We start from the raw sequence: 11,277 nt of genomic DNA on the forward strand, positions 1-11,277 counted from the left end.
CTGTATTTGGAGGACCAGCAGAGACAACAGAGCGTGGAATGATGCTCCCTTTGCTTGAGGCTCAACCTTTCAGCCACTGAGGATGCAAAGGTATCCAAGGTAAGTGCTTCAGTGAATTCCAGGTGAATTTTATACCTTGTACATACTCCTTTAGGACTGTGTGTGTGGATATGCTACAGAAAATGTACAATGGATAGTGCTCTCAGAGATTCTAAGTACTGTAGATTTGCAAGTAACTCAGGCCTATGAGAGAGTTATAGGAAGTTCTGTTGTGCTTACAGGAAATTCTACATGTCTTTAGTTAAATTGTTTTAAATTAAGGATTAAGTGCTGTTAAGTGCTGTTAAACCTTCACACACAAACCACTGGTCAGATGTGGGGCTCAGTTTAGCAAGGGGTTCCACTCTGAACTTTGTGACTCAATGGGAGCATCTCCTTTATTCCTTTTATCCTTTTCCATCCTTACCCCTTCTGTATCCCCATCCTCCAGAGAGATAAGTTTTGGTTGATTTTGGTTTTTGATTGATTGATTGTAGATTTTAGTTTGCTTTTTCTCTGTGTGCTTTGACCACTAGTAAACAGTGGAGTGAACCTTGTGAATGGACTTTGTCACACTTCCACTTTATAATAAACCCGGGTTTGCTGATGCCTTTGCTGGCAATTCTTTGAGTGACCTTAAAACACTCCTTAGTGACAGTGTGAAGACTTGCCACTGCCAACAGCACTACTGCAGTGATTCCTTACCTATATTTCAAAGATTATTTCTCTCTCCAGTGTCATTTAGTTGGTGGAACACCAACCAACCCTACAGAGTATCAGCTCTGACACAAGTGTGAGTCGAGCCAAGGCCTACAGAGACAGTGTGGAGCAAACAGCCATGTCCAAACTTCTCTTCCAGGGGCAAAGATCAAGTTTTCTCTTCCTGCTGCAGCAGTTACACAACAGCAGAAATCAGCAGTAGCAGGAATTGTCTTCAGGGCCCAAATGCTTAAAGCACTATTGTTCAAACTCGCCCCTTTCCAGTTGTCTCCCTGATACAGTAAGGTGGTACCTCTGCAATTTGAGCACATGAGGTTAAAAGCTTTAAAAATCTACTTTCACAGAATCACAGAATAGTTGAGGTTGGAAGGGACCTCTGGAGACCATTTAATCCCACACCCCTGCCAAGGCAGGGTCCCCTGAAGCAGGTGACACAGGAGTGTGTCCAGGTGGGTTTGGAATGTCCCCAGAGAGGGAGACTCCAGGCCCTCCCTGGGCAGCTGTTCCAGGGCTCTGCCACCCTCAGTGTACAGAAGTTCTTCCTCATGTTGAGGTGGAACTTCCTGTGTTTAGTTTATGGCCATTGCTCCTTGTCCTGTTGCTGGGCACACCTGAAAAGTGTCTGGCACCATCCTCTTGGCACCCTTTGAGATACTTATATGCATTGACGAGATGCCCTCTCAGTCTTGTCTTCTCTGGACTATACAGGCCCAGCTCCTGCAGTCTTTCCTCATAAGAGATGCTCCGACCCCTGATGTTTATGGCTTCTGCTTGATCCTCTCCAGTAGCTTTTTGTCTTTCTTGAACTGTGGGGACCAGAACTGAACATAGCACTCCCTCTCCAGGGCTGGGAACTTTGCTTTTGAGAGGGTGTTCATTTCCAGCAGAAATTGATTGTTCAGTGTGGAGGATTTTTAAAACCAGGTTCATCTTTCAAGCGACAAGCACAGCACTTTGAACTGACACTCAGACACACAGCAACGAGGTAAGAGTTTCTGTTCAACACATACATTGAAGTGAGACAGAACAGGGCTGTGCAACCACTCCTTTGTGCAAAATCATTTCATACCTGAAGGTTTAGTTTGAGGCAGTCAAAAGCGGAGGAAGACCTATTACCCATAAACTGCACGTCCCAAACCCTTCAATCGACTCCTGGCAGGGAAGCAGCTCCCTGATTTGTGCTCTAGAGGGGTTGGAAGGATTTACATTTCACTTCTTTTGCAGTTAGAGCTCTTTTATTGTTACCTTTCCAGGGTGTGTGTGGTTACAGGCACAGTCAAGGCTTGTCATCGCTGTAGTAGCGCTGCTTCATGGCTCGGTATTTCCTCAGGAAGTACAAAGCCTCCAGCTCCTTTACAACAAATTCTCCCCGGGCAATCAGTTGCTTAATTTTTTCAGGGTCTGTCTCATCTTTGTTTTTTAGAAAAGCTGCTTTCAAACGGCATCTGAAGTAGTCTGCTCCTTTGGGATACTCCCTTCCAAGGTACAGCAGCTTGGAGAGAAAAGAATAATGTGTTTGTAATTAACTGAGTGCATGGTGAAAGGGGCTTCATTTTCTGGTTAAGGAAAGTGCTGGTGGCATTTAAGAAACTTACATTTTTGTACAGTTTCACCACTTCACCTCTTAAAGAATTGGCCATTCTCACATTTCGGTGAACTCTGTGGTATTCTTTTTTTTTTGTTACCTGAAGGGATAATCAGTTTGACATTAGCCTTCTGTGGAGTCAGTAAATCACCACCTCAGCCTTCCTAAAACTTCTGTATCCTACTGAGCCCCATTTGCTCTAATTCTGGTTCTACTCTGTCTCCTCTGTTTTTTTCTTCCTTTTTATTCCATTTCGCTTCTCATTGTCTTCTTCCCTCCCCCCTCAAACAGAAAACAAGAAATTTCTAAAAACTTTCAGCTACTGGGACACTTTGTGCTGTTCATTGGCTGCTTTTTCACACCCTTGCAGTTCTATACCCACTGCCCTGGCTGCTTCTATGGTCTGCTAAAAGACTGTATCTTTATAAAGTGGTAAAGATAGATAAATAGAACACATATTTATATATTTTATATATTTATATAGCAGTGTTTATAAGAACATATTTTGATAGCATTATATCTCCATATATATTTATGTATTACGTATTTCTATATTTTATAGATCGATATATCCATTTTATACACATACATGTATATTCCTGCAACTGTCGCGTTCATGAATTCTGGTTTTTTAAGGACTGTTTAAGTGCACTACAAATTTGAGTCCAGTGTGCACTGGCAAAAGGTAAGGATAAGTGATAAAGTGACTGATTTTTATTTCTGTAAACACAAAATCACAGAATGGTCTGGCTTGGAAGGGACCTTAAAGATCCTCTGGTTCCAGCCCCCTGCCATGGGCAGGGACACCTTCCACTATCCCAGCTTGTTCCGAGTCCCGTCCAACCTGGCCTCGGACACTTCAGGGACGGGGCAGCCAAAACCGAATCACAAGCGACTGGAATCCAATCCAGCTCCCGCTGAGCGACCCCCCGGCCTCCCCGGGCCGCCAGCTCCCCCTGGCTCTGCCTCCCGCCCCGCTCCCGCCGGAACCATCCCTGCTTCCCCGCGGACCCCGGGAAGGCCGGACCGGGATCTCACCCGCTCCCTCCCGGCTCCGCCGCGGCGCCGCTTTACGGCAGCGCCGGGAGCGCGCTTCCGGCCGGAGCTGCGCGTGCGCGCCGGCGGGCGCGGCCTGGGGGCGCCGCGGGTTCGGGAGCCGGAGGGACGCGGGGACGGCAGCGCCGCCCGCCGCGGGACATGGTGGGGCGGGCAGGGGTGGGCTGGAGAGGGGCAGGGTGAGGTGGGGGAGCAAAGCGGGATGTTCCTTGGTACCTACTAAAGTAGCAGCAGGTGGCGAAAAGGCTTTAAGGCTGAAAGGAGCGGCTGAAGGACGCGTTATCTTTTGTGTGGGCCCCGGTGTTAAGTCCTTGTGCCGTGGTTTGCTGCTGTGGTTGCTCCGTGTGGAACCAGCCGGCAGGTGGCTCAGACTTTGTTGCCGGAATGGCTCTGTGGTAACAAACTTCATTCTCAGCCTCCCTTCTCCTTCTTCCCCCTTCTCCGCCCTGCAGGGAATATTCCCGTGGGGGTCATGAATCCCTGTGCATTTTTGCAAATTCACGTGGCAGTATTGAGACGTTGTGCGGAAAAAGTCATTGGTAAAGAAAGGATTTTCTGTTGGATGTTCGGCTTTGTGGAATCGGTTCTTATTTCCTGTAGTCGTTTGGAGAATTCCTTCAATTCCTGTTTCTCCAAGCGAAGTTTCCCCATGAATGACAAAAAGCTTGGTGGTGTTTCTCTTGTGTTCTAGGCAATTGCATGATGTAATTTAGTGTTATTTGGAATAGCACGCATTAGTTTTCTGATGAGTTCAGAAAACACTGGAAAAAAATATTTTACTGAATTTCCCACACTGAATTACGTATGTCATGTATATTAGCTTTTTTAACATTGAGAAGAAGTACATGTTCTTCTATAATCATAAGTGTGGTCTAGCCTGATAAATTATGATGGTCCACAGTCATGTGTTAGTGGCTAATTTTCTACAATATTGAAATTATTGTCATTATAGCTTTTCAATAGATGGTCACATCTGATTTTAACAGAATAGTAGTATTTTTCTAATTATTCCTTTTTGGCTGATACCCTGTTGTCTGATGTTCCCTTTCCTGTTTTTTTTTCCCCTCTGATCTTTTAGGGTCCAAAACCGAAAAAAAAGGTAGGTAGGCAGAAACACGCTGTAGTTCACTGTTGCGTTTATTTTTTTATCTGTTTTTTTGGTTTTTTCCTGAGGCAGCTGGCCAGAGCTAATTGAATTTGAAGGAGGAAGAGGCGTCTCCAAGACACCGAGCTTTTGTGCCTTTTGCAAGGAGGCCAAGTGTTCCTGCAGCACTGCGGGAGAGAGCGTGGCCAGTGCAGCCACTGCTTGTTTGGCTTGGCAACGGGTGTCCAGGCAGAGAGGCGGTGTCCTGGCACTGTCCAGCCATGGGGTGGCAGCAGGACCAGGGCAGTGACTGTGGCCCTGTGCTGGGCACTGGTGGGGCCACACCTCGAGTCCTGTGTCCAGTTCTGGGCCCCTCACTGCAAGATGGACATTGAGGGGCTTGGGCGTGTCCAGAGAAGGGAATGGAGCTGGGGAAGGGGCTGGAGCACCAGGAGCAGCTGGGGGGGGGGGCTCAGCCTGGAGAAAAGGAGGGTCAGGGGGGGCCCTCTGGCCCTCCCCAACTCCCTGACCGGAGGGGGCAGCTGGGGGTGGGGGTCGGGCTCTGCTCCCAGGGAACAAGGGACAGGACAAGAGGAATGGCCTCAAGCTGTGCCAGGGGAGGCTCAGGTTGGATATCAGGAAGAATTTCATCATGAAAGTTTGTCAAGCACTGGAAGGGGCTGCCCAGGGAGGTTTGGAGTCCCCATCCCTGGAGGTGTCCAGAGAGTGACTGGATGTGGCACTCAGTGCTCTGGGCTGGGTGACAAGGTGGGCATCAGGCACAGCTTGGACTCGATGAGCTTGGAGGTCTTTTCCAACCTGAATGATTCTGGGATTCTGTTATTTGAGTCATAGGCTGGACACAGAATGAGGAGGTGAAGGGACCACAGGCAGAAGTCCATGGGAAACTGGGTTGCATAAATTTATCCAGTGGGTTATTCTTAATTCAGTGATAATGAATTTATCTACCCCTCCCCAGCTGTGCATCTCGCTCTTCTCAGTGCTCTGTTAAGTCATAGGAATGTGAAAAGAAGTTGACTAAAACGTGATTTCAAGTAATTGAAACAAGCAGATTTTCCACTTTCAGTTTAATCATTTATTTATTTATCAAAGTGAAAAGAACAAATTCTTCCCTGAAATCCTAATGGGTATAAGTGTGGGTTTTACTGACTATTTTGGCAAATTAATACTTTGGTAACAAATGTGATAAGATGCACTCAGACTCTGGTGGCACTTAATTGTCACCATTTTGTTACCCAGCTTCATGGTAATCTCTGCACTCAGAGTTGCATTAGGTATATATTTATTGCCATGCCAAGTAGTGTGACGTGAACAAGTAGTTATTTATATCTGAATAGATGATAATCAGAATCAAAGTGTGAGATAAGAGTATTTGTAACACAGTTGGTGTGTGAAGAAGGACCAGTGGTCAGATAATTTCTGAGAACCCCAAATTTAAAATTTAGTCATTCTAGGATTAGGCTGGAGGTGAACAGTGAACTGTCTGGAGTTGCAGTAAGGATTTTATAACAGAAAGGAGAACTCTTTGCTATTTTGTCTTGTGAATTAGATGCTTCTAAATGCCAGGCTTGTCCCAAAATACATTGTCCAGTATTTCCTAAAATGTTTGAAGTTGTAGCATCTACTTTCCTAGCAGATCTGCCTCTTATTCAATTTCTACATTAAACCAGAAGATTTTAATACTCTCCTGCTGTGGCTGTGTTTGGGAATGTCTACCATAGAATAAAATACTGATTGTAAGAGCTTATCATAAAAATGAGAAGAAAATTGAGTCAAGGATGTGCATTACTATTCTGGGGGCTTCATTGGCTGTGTAGGGAGTCTAAAATCTTAATTCAGGGATCACATGAGAAGGGCAAAGTTAGAGAGTTATGGAACTGCCAAAATTAAAATACTACTGACATTTGTTTTCTTCTCCCTTATTGCAAACGTGAAGTCCAATGGCAAAACTAAAGATGAAAAACCGAAGAAAGGAAGGGACAGGAAGCAAAAAGACAAAGGTACTGTGCACTTCATTTAGAGGGAATATGATGGACAAATCATTTATTTTAATTAAGTGGACAGAAAGTGACATTTTGAACTAGATGTGAATTGCTATCTGTGTTCCTCAAACACAATTGATTCCTCCCTCTTTTCTGGTGTGGACCAAATTCCCTGTTCCTTGATGCTGTGTCTTACTTCCCTATCAGAGCAATACTCTCTTCTCTAGTTATTCCTACTGCAATTAGGAAGTTGGGAAGAATTAACTTGCCATTAATCCATCCTGGTGGGGGCTTGGGCATGCTGTGACTGCCAGTAAGTGGCTGCTAATCACTAGTAAGGTTGTGCTGTGGGAGTGACAGCTCAAGTGAGCACAGGCAGATTTGGAAACTGCTGCTGCTCTTGCCTCAGTGCAACACACATGCTTGACATGATTTACTTGTAGGTAGTGACATCAAATCACTGTTTGGGAACATCTGGATTGAGGCACAGGCTGTACCATCTTAGACTGAAAGCTTAGAGGCTGAATCAGTTTTAGTTTTCACATCCTCTCTGATTTTCTGGTCCCTATGGCAGCAAAGAGAAGCCAGAACTGTGGAGTAGCAAATCTTGAAGAGGATTTCAATGAAAAAACAGCTGTAAAATTGAAATTATAGGAAACCACTGGTTGTAGGAGAGGAGAAGAGGAACTTGGGGTTAAAGCACTGAGTTTCACCCAAGACTTTGGATTGAGAACCTCTGTCCTTTGAAGCTATAGATGGAGAGAGCAGCACTTGCTGGTCCTTGTATCCACTTTTATCCTCACAGACTGATAGGGGTAGTGCCATAGACAGTGTGTTTTAGTACTATTCAAATTCATTCAAATCAGTCTTCATGGGGGAAATTTCTGTGCAGTGGAAGATAAACATTTATGTTGCTTATTTTATGGTGGTTTTGTCATTACAGCCAAGAACCAGATCATTTTTTAGGTTTTATTTAGGAAGGCATAGTTATGCCCTTGATCTCTTTCCCAATCTTCAGGTGAAGCCCAATTACAAGCTGAACAAGAAGAAGCAGAAAGGCTTGAAAAGGAGAGACTTGAACGAGAGCACTTGAAAAAGCTTGAGGAAAAGGTTAGTTTTTTACTCAATGAAAAAATGTAATCCTATTTCTAAACTTGAGACAAGGCCTGTAAAACATGAGTAATTTAGTGGGAGAATAGGAATGAATTTCCTTATGTACTTACTGTTGGGAACAAGATTGAAGAAATTTTCCAGTTTGTATAAGCTTAAATACATGAACTTTTGTGATATGTAATTCTTCAGTTCAATTAAATGCCTTTTTTTTTTTTCCATTTCCACTGTGCTTTCAATTGAATGTGTTTTTTGTGTTCTCCATGAGGCTATTTGGTACAAATTCCTTAATTGGTTACCTCTTGGGGCAGATACAGTGATTTGTATTTGTACATACATGTGTGTGTATTGGTCTAGGTATATTTATTTTTCTGATAAGACTGGCGTTCAGAACAAAAACTGATTGGTAATAGATAAATATTTTTGTGTTTAAAAAGGAAAAAAAAGAGATTTACAACAAACTAATTTTTTTTGAAAGAGGCACTCTTGTCTACTCCTCTTGTACTTCACAGAATATTTTTTCCTCCTAGGGAGAAGATGAACTTAAAATAATAGAAATTAAAAGGGAAAAAATAAAATAATCTTGCACTCTTTTTCCAAAATTATGCTTACAGTTTTTAGCAGCTCCCATGAGAGCTGGCTCCAGGATGCTGATATGGAAACTGTTCAAGTGAGAGGTTACAATCATATGTCACATTATGTTTATCATATGGCTCAGCAGCTAATGTGATGACAATAACATACTGCAAACCACTACAGTCTTCTCAATTGGATGTTTCATAAAAAAACCAAGTTTTCAGTGTTTGGATTTGTTTAAATAATAATTCATTCAAATATCCCAGATTTGTTTCTTGTATATTAAATAATAGTAAGAAATAAGCCAAAATATTTAACTGCTCTGTTTAATTTTTTTTTTTTTAACAGTATCAAGGAGCAAGGGAGTCTGAACTAGCAGAACTTAATTCACTGGAACAGAAGTTTCTTTCTGCACAGCAGTGGAAAATGGATTACAGAGAACAAGCCAAGGTAAGCTTTCTTGCCAAAATCTGCCCAGAGGTTTGGCAAGGAAGAGACTTCAGGAGTTTCCAGTTCTTGAATGTAGGTATGTGCTATGACAGCATTTGAAATTCCATCTCAAAGCAATGACATGCCATGCTTGCTCTCTTACCTTCACTTTGGAGCACACAGAGAAGAAATGTGGGCAAAGAGAAGCCTGTTTGGTGATCAAAATATCAATCCCCTACACCTTACCCCAAGAGTCACGAGGAATTGTAATTTCAGATGTTCAGGTATCTGTTTTTCCTCTTCTATTTCTTTAATTCATTCTGCTTTTAACCATTTGACCAAAAAAAAGTTCTGCCAGGGCTTAAAAAGAAATTCTGAAGAACATTTGTTTCAGTGGTTCCTGGATATCACAGGTCATCATTCAGAGAGAGAGGTTTGCCAGATTTTTGAAGGATGTGGCACAAATCCAGGTCAGGGCTGGAAACATATGAAAATTCAGCTAAAAGTTGATGTCTGCAGTTCAGGGTGACATCCATGGAGGTTGAATCATCACCCAATGGCATTATGTACCTGTCCAGTTAGATTTTAAGTGGTAAGGTGTGGAAATACAGTAGTAGATTTCACTCTTGTGAATCTTGCAGACACATCACTCAGTAATAGTCTGATAATGGGATTTGGTCAGGTAAGGAACCAAAGGTTTAATATCCTACAGGGTGGTCGATACAAGGATTTTCTCTTTGTCGTGTGTATTGCTTAATCCTTTTTAAAGCTTCTGCAGAACAACTTGAGAATCATAGGCTAAATCATGTTAGAGAGGACTTCCGAAATTCATGTAGTTCAACCTCCTGCACCAAGCAGGGCAAAGTCTGAAGTTAAATCAAGGTGCTCAGTTGGGTTTTGAGATATTTAAAAGTTGGAGGTACCACAGCATCTTTGACAGCTTTACCACTCTCACTATAACAACTTTTCTCTAAATGCAATTGGCATTTCCCTGTTACAGCTTGCGGTCATTGCTAGCTGCTGTTTATTGATGTTTTTGACAAAACAGAACTGTTGATTTTAAAATAAGTCTGATTAAACACTGATAGATTATGGGAAATACCAGAGTTTCTGTTAGTCTGTTGTTAAGATTATTTATGGCAAAAGAAATACATAATACCAAATGCTGAGTTTCCACATCTATTTCTGAACAATTCCAGTTTAGATGAAGAGATGCACTTACAATTTACCATGAAATTTATCCTTTTTCTCAAAAAAAGTGCTGTTACTTCTAAGGACATGATGATAAAAGTGAAGCTCTCTTTTAAGTGCAAAGATGTAAAAAAAAGAAATCAGATGTCTTATTACTGAAAATTGATCACTTTTTATACAGGAGTTTGTTTGCACTCAGCACTCCCCTATTGTTGCTTTGTTTGAAGTCAGTGGGAATGCTGATGGAAGTGGTTGGGAATGCAATCCTGTAAGTGCTTTTGCTTTAAAAGATCCATTTTCCTTTGTAATGCAGTCTTCAGTAACAGGGGGTTATTAATCTTCACAGCAAACAGGAGGGTAATGTTTCCTTAATATCCTATTATACAGATGAAAAAAATTCCATTATGGGTGATAAATTGATCCCGTGAGCCAATGTTAGGCTTACGTTTGGCATTAAGTGGGTTTAATCTGCCACTGATTTTTTCTTTCCACCGCTTACAGGAATGACCAAGAATTGATTTGAAAATAAAATTCTTTTAAAAAAACCCCTAATCTAGGATTTCACATTCCTACCAGAGTTTCTGTAACAGGAGAATTGATGGTGGTAAGGGACAGGAAATCTCCTTCAGAGGCAGAGAAAGGAGGAGTTTAACATGTTGTAGTAGAGGCTCTTAATCAACTTTATTGCCAGGGTAGGAATTTTCAGTTTTCTTGGCAGAATCTGATCTGAGACCCACCTGCCTCTTCCACCTGCACCTTCCTCGTTTCTCTTCTCAGTCATTTTATTATTCCAGCCCCTCCATTGTGGCAGGTACTGAATTCATTGCTTTTGTGGAGCAGAGCAGAACCCACTGATAAATAAGTATAAACAGCAAGTGTGAGGTGGGCAGAAGCATCTTAACACATTAATATCAAAGTAAACCTTTTTTTCCTGGCATGGGGGATAATAAACCAGGTGGTGTTAGAATCCTGTTTAGATGCAGGTGTGAATTTGTCACTACAATTTATTTGTCCTTTAGAATCCTCCTTTTTCTTGTAAAAGCTGTGTGCAGCACAGCTGTATCCACTTTTCTCTGAACTCTTCTGCAGTGGGAGCATTACCTCAGCTGTGATGGGAGTCCTGACCCCACTGTACCCCAGGAAATGAACACTTTCATGAGCTTGTGGCGTGAAGACCAAGATGAGAGCGTTCAGCTTGTGATGGAGAAGGGGGAAGTGGTGCTGAAGGTAAGTGTTAAAATGGTGTATTTCAGTTTAAACTTAACAGCCCCCACTTACTCTATTTTCCCTTTTCTTGTGGCCAAATGACTGAAAGGCTGTAACCCTCAACACCTAGAAGTTTTTCTTTAATTTTTATATTTTTCTTTAATTACAGGTTTATTGTTAACCCTAAAGAAGATGTGTATTGACTTTAAATATGCATTTAAGGGATTTGTGTGTTGGGGAAGATGGAACAGGAAAACCTTGGAAATATGATTGCCTGA

At 42.4% G+C, this 11,277-nt stretch overlaps 2 protein-coding genes across 12 annotated transcripts; one reads left to right on the top strand and one right to left on the bottom strand.

The window, feature by feature from the left end:
• Window positions 1-1,655: 1,655 nt before the first annotated feature.
• Window positions 1,656-3,454, bottom strand: ETFRF1 (electron transfer flavoprotein regulatory factor 1). 3 transcript variants are annotated; one of them, XM_042050533.1, is made up of 3 exons: window positions 3,383-3,454; window positions 2,355-2,444; window positions 1,656-2,251 (listed from the first exon to the last, which is right to left on the bottom strand). In XM_042050533.1, exons 2-3 carry the CDS (start codon window positions 2,397-2,399, stop codon window positions 2,036-2,038), a joined length of 261 nt encoding a protein of 86 aa, XP_041906467.1. In that variant the 5' UTR covers window positions 2,400-2,444; window positions 3,383-3,454; the 3' UTR covers window positions 1,656-2,035. The 3 variants fall into 3 exon arrangements, with proteins under 3 accessions (XP_041906467.1, XP_041906469.1, XP_041906468.1); XM_042050535.1 differs by having other exon boundaries at window positions 3,356-3,413; XM_042050534.1 differs by having other exon boundaries at window positions 3,372-3,395.
• A 14-nt stretch (window positions 3,455-3,468) lies between these two features.
• On the top strand, window positions 3,469-11,250 carry LOC121675267 (dynein intermediate chain CFAP94, axonemal-like). 9 transcript variants are annotated; one of them, XM_042050529.1, is made up of 8 exons: window positions 3,584-3,795; window positions 4,479-4,497; window positions 6,439-6,505; window positions 7,506-7,597; window positions 8,522-8,623; window positions 8,779-8,886; window positions 9,975-10,061; window positions 10,883-11,231. In XM_042050529.1, exons 1-8 carry the CDS (start codon window positions 3,785-3,787, stop codon window positions 11,099-11,101), a joined length of 705 nt encoding a protein of 234 aa, XP_041906463.1. In that variant the 5' UTR covers window positions 3,584-3,784; the 3' UTR covers window positions 11,102-11,231. The 9 variants fall into 9 exon arrangements, 5 of the variants coding, with proteins under 5 accessions (XP_041906463.1, XP_041906464.1, XP_041906461.1 ...); XR_006020021.1 differs by lacking the exons at window positions 3,584-3,795; window positions 9,975-10,061 and adding an exon at window positions 3,469-3,544 and having other exon boundaries at window positions 4,479-4,499; window positions 6,442-6,505; window positions 8,786-8,886; XR_006020022.1 differs by lacking the exon at window positions 9,975-10,061 and having other exon boundaries at window positions 3,593-3,702; window positions 4,479-4,499; window positions 6,442-6,505.
• The last annotated feature ends 27 nt before the right edge of the window (window positions 11,251-11,277 follow it).

Source organism: Corvus kubaryi, unplaced genomic scaffold, assembly GCF_017639235.1.
Source record: "Corvus kubaryi isolate FWS band 111438036 unplaced genomic scaffold, C.kubaryi_AGA036_p1.0 74, whole genome shotgun sequence".
In the NCBI taxonomy this organism is placed as follows: Eukaryota; Metazoa; Chordata; class Aves; order Passeriformes; family Corvidae; genus Corvus; species Corvus kubaryi.